The 4,873-nt window shown below is 41.0% G+C and overlaps 1 protein-coding gene across 1 annotated transcript in view; it reads right to left on the bottom strand.

Annotated features, from left to right (window-relative positions):
• Positions 1-900: 900 nt before the first annotated feature.
• LOC105118917 (uncharacterized protein K02A2.6-like) overlaps positions 901-4,873 on the bottom strand; it is an 8,022-nt gene continuing 4,049 nt past the window's right edge. Inside the window, 1 exon segment of the mRNA XM_011016975.1 lies at positions 901-2,937. Within this exon segment, the coding sequence (XP_011015277.1) occupies positions 996-2,937 (1,942 nt within the window). The 3' untranslated portion in view covers positions 901-995.

Raw genomic sequence — 4,873 nt, 5'->3', positions numbered from 1 at the left:
GACCTGCCCATCTTAAAATTTCTTAGAAAACTCCATGCTTTTCTAAGAAACCGTCTAAATATTAGGTGACCAGCCTATCTTAAAATTCTTAGAAAACTCCACGCTTTTCTAAGAAACGGTTTCAATATCGGGTGACCGGTCCCTCTTCAAAAAAATTTTTTTAGAAAACTCCACGCTTTTTTTTTTTTGATGAATGGTTTCAATATCGGGTGACCTCAAGGAATGAAGCAGCGCTGGTTGACAATTCCTATCCTTTTTTGTAGTTTTGTAGACCTGAGATTTTGGACATCAATGAAATTTATTTCTTTATTTTTTCTTTTTCAAAAACTTGGAACTATTTTGTTCTTCATCACATCTTCTCTTGCCAAGTTAGTGTTATGACAGTATAGCATGCATGTTTTTTTTTTACTTATTTTGGAAACATAGGTCCCCCCTTCTGTTGTAGACTTATTGGGCTCTTATTTCCACTTGTTTGTCCAACTCGACCTCTTGAAACAAAATATGCTCCACGCGTTATACTTCCTATCCTCTTGGTGAAGAGATCTTTGGTTCCTTATGGGGCCCTTTGTTGATCCATTGAATATTGTCTTTTATTATTATTTTAAAAGGAAAACTCAAAAGATTTGGTTTTGTTCATGAAAAACTGAAACTTTCAATGCAATTGGCAATTCTCATAAAAGATTTTCTTTTTAGAAGTTTTTTATGATGATCCCCCTTTTAGGGCTTTGGTTCACCCCTATGTGCACTTCGTACACTTCTTGCCCCTAGTGTGGTGTGCAAAAATAAATAAATAAATAAATGTCAAGTTTAGATTTGATTTGATTCTCTCCAATTGATGGAGTCATCTCCTTAGTCATGTGTAAGAAAGAAAAAAAACATTGTTTGAGTAAAAGATTTCAGATGTTATGAGATCATGCGTTTTATGAAGAAAGGTGCTTTACAGAGAAAATTCATGGCCAAACTTTATTTTATTAATTGGCAGATTACGGAATACATCAAGCGTAATATTTCCTTATAGAATCAGAATTCACTGGCCTAACTAGATCTTCTCCATCCATTCTAGATAACAACAAAGCTCCTCCTGAGAATGCTTTCTTCACCACATAAGGACCCTCATAGTTCGGCGCCCATTTAGTTCGATCTTCTCCTGGTAAAGGCACTATTTTCTTCAATACAAGATCTCCTTCATGGAATCCTCGAAGTCGAACCTTTTTGTTGTAAGATTTGGCCATCCTTCTTTGGTAGAGTTGATGATGATAAATTGCGGCTATCCTTTTTTCACTGATCAGATTCAGCTGTTCATATCTAACTTTTGCCCATTCCACCTCTTCCAGCTCAGAGTCCACCAGTACTCTCAATGAGGGGATTTCCACTTCTAAAGGCATCACCGCCTCCATTCCATATACCAACATGTACGGGGTGGCTCCTGTTGAGGTTCGAACTGCGGTGCGATATGCGTGAAGGGCAAATGGCAACATCTCATGCCAATCCTTATAGGTGACTACCATCTTCTGAATAATCTTTTTGATATTCTTGTTAGCAGCTTCTACCGCACCATTCATCTTTGGTCTATACGGCGAAGAGTTGGAATGCTTGATTTTCCATTTAGCGTAGAGTTCTATTATCATCTTGCCATTGAAATTCTGGGCATTATCAGTTATAATCTTTTCTGGTGGACCATATCGACAAATCAAATCTCTCTCAATAAATTTCTTCACTACCTTTTGCGTTACATGAGCAAATGACCCGGCTTCTACCCATTTTGTAAAGTAGTCAATAGCCACAAGAATAAACCTATGACCATTGCTGGCTTTTGGGTTTACAGGTCCAATCACATCAATCCCCCACATCGCGAAGGGCCATGGAGATGTCAAGTTAAACAGAGGAGCTGGAGGGGCGTTGATTTTGTCACTATATACTTGGCACTTATGACATTTTCGGACATAGTCGATGCAATCCTTCTCTAATGTCATCCAGAAGTAACCGGCTCTTTGTATTTTCCTGGCCATCACGTGTCCATTAGCATGGGTTGAGCAAATCCCTTCATGGACTTCTCGTAACGCGCTTTTTGCCTCAAATTCATCCAAACATCTCAATAAAGTCCCGTCGAATGATTTCTTATACAAGATCTCCCCATCAAGATAAAAATTTATTGCCAACCTCCTCAAGGTCTTCTTGTCGATTTTGGATGCCCCCATGGGATATGCCTGGTTTCGGATGAAATTTTTGATATCATAATACCAAGGGTTTCCATCCACTTCTCTTTCAACTGAGCAACAATGAGCTGGGTTATTTCTAATATTGATGTGTACTGGTTGTACCTTGTGCCCAAAATCTATTTTGGCCATAGATGCTAGTGTAGCTAAAGCATCTGCAAACTGGTTTCCTTCCCTTCCTAGATGGGTGAACTCTATTTCCTCAAATTCTTCAGCCAGTTTAGACAGGTATTCTTGGTAAGGCCTTAACTTCTCTTCCTTAGTTTGCCATTCTCCTTTTACTTGGCAAATGATCAGCATTGAGTCTCCATACACATCTATCTTTCTAATGTTTAACTCCAATGCAGCTTCTAAACCAAGAATGCAAGCTTCATACTCAGCTGTGTTGTTGGTGCACCCGAACTGCAGCTTAACTGAAACCGGATACTGCTTCTTATCAGGAGAGATTATCACTGCACCTGCCCCATTGCCACATACATTTACAGCACCATCAAAGTACATAATCCACCAATCTGATTTCTCTTCCTCGATTGCAAGCACATCTTCATCGGGAAAGTCAAAGTCTAATGACTCATAATCTTCCATAGCATGGTCAGCCAAGTGATCGGCAATAATACTCCCCTTTACGGCTTTCCTTGTCATATATACTATGTCATACTCAGCCAATAGAACTTGCCATCTTGCAATTCGGCTCGATAAATAGGGCTTTTCACAAATATACCTCTGTTATTACTCAATTTTGGACCCCATATGCTAGAGATGGTGTATCCCGTTTTGAACCGAGTGTAGGAGTGTATCTCATGTTTGCTTGAAAATTGACAAAAAAAAAAGGGGTTCTGCTGTTGTCGTAATTTTTTTTATGCCAACTTAGGCTCTGATTCTGACTTAGTTTCGTACGATATCTGACCATCCTAGCTATATTCTGTCACTCATGAAATGTTCAAAAATTGACCTATATCTTTATTAGGCCCTAGGGATCATTGTTTTTAGGGCAGATTCTCAGTCATATCGGGATGCTCGGCATTTGTCAGTTTTTGAATCAGATCAGGAGACCTTTTTGACCGACGAGATTGCGGCACAATTCTGTCCTATAAAATGATTATATCTCGCCCTAAATCCGTATCAAAGTTGTAATCCTATACACATAGATGAATTTTGATTTTTTTGAATCACTCAATTTTGATATCAGAAGCTCAAGCTCTGCATGTTTGAATATCCAACGTGAAGGCAGGAAATTTTTGCCGCGAGAAGGATATTGCCCAAGTTCGCGGGACTGATTTGAAGCCTTTTTTTTTTGGACCAAGGACCAAATAGAAAAGGTGCTAAAGTAAGGACCAAATAGAAAAGGTGCTAAAGTAAGGAAGCTGATTGAAGATAAAATTAGTAGGAAGATATTGGAGAACCACGTTTGTTTCTCAACAACAGCTATCCCAGGAGTAGCTGGCCAACTAGCCTGATGTTCCCAGCTATGGAAGGAAAGAAATCACTGGAAATCATCAGAATATGCTGGTTTCCTATCTTTGCTCCCCGAGATTACACCCTAGGGTTAATATAAGATTTTGTTTCCTAAGTGGAGCTGCATATAGGCTATATGTAAGCATCCTCCGCTGACCAAAAAAGGGAGGAGGGGGAGAAAATTGACTAGGGGGAACGAAAGAAGAAAAACCTTGTCTGCAGCTGCCTCCCTCTTGAAAAAGAAAACAGAGGAGGGTAGAAACCCTGTTTTAGGATTTTGAACCATCGGTTTCTTCTCCCTATAGCCGGACCCGTCATCTCCAACCATCCCAGCCTCCCTCAGCAGCCCTGTTTGTTACTCAAACCAGCAACCCATGTACACCCACACCATCTTCCCCAAACCATGACCACCATCTCCCCCATAAGCACCAGCCCTCACTCTTCTTTCTTATCGTGAACATGCCAGCCATAGCAGCTGTAACTATCTCTTCTTAGTAGAGACAAGGCGGACGCGAGTGAGAGGAAGGATGAAGAAAAAATACAGAGGGAGAAACAGGGGAAGCACGGGAAAGCAAACCAGAGAAACAAACAGATGAAGAAGAGCACAACAGGGACGAGCAGAAGGAAAGAACATAAACAGAAGAAAACACTGAGGGACCAACCATCACACCTTTGCCATCATCTTCGTCCTTTCGTTTCCGTCCCTAGTTTTCTTCCCCTCCAGCGGTGCAACGTTTTTTTTTTATATATATAACAGCCGAAGCAGCAACTCACAAGAAAACAGAGAAGGAGCAAGAAAGTACAGAGGGAAGAACATCCATTTCGCCAGCACATCACTGCAGCATCATCATCTTCGCCCGTTTCAGCGCCAGAGGAGAGAAGGCAGAAGCTTTGCCCTTCGGCTGGTACGTCATCTTTGGTATTCAAGACAAGCAGGATTTGCAGGAGACCGACGCAAGCAGAGAACAAAAAGGAAAAGCGCTGGGACAGACGAACATGGACAGACCAGCCAGCACGCCTTCAACATCGCTGCAGCTCTTTCGTTTTTCTCCAGGTATGTTATTCATTTCTGCATGCATTTCTTGGTTGCATTTGTTACTGTTCAAGTGAAATTTAATTCACTTGAACAGTAACTCACCAGCTTTCATTAAGCTGGATGTGTCCAGCCGGGTCACTTGCTTGGGCAAGTGACCGGCCGGACC

Source organism: Populus euphratica, unplaced genomic scaffold (genome assembly GCF_000495115.2).
Source record: "Populus euphratica unplaced genomic scaffold, PopEup_1.0 scaffold2349.1, whole genome shotgun sequence".
Lineage (NCBI taxonomy): Eukaryota > Viridiplantae > Streptophyta > Magnoliopsida > Malpighiales > Salicaceae > Populus > Populus euphratica.
Note: the sequence above shows the minus strand (reverse complement) of the source record. Positions and strands in the feature narration are given on the sequence as shown.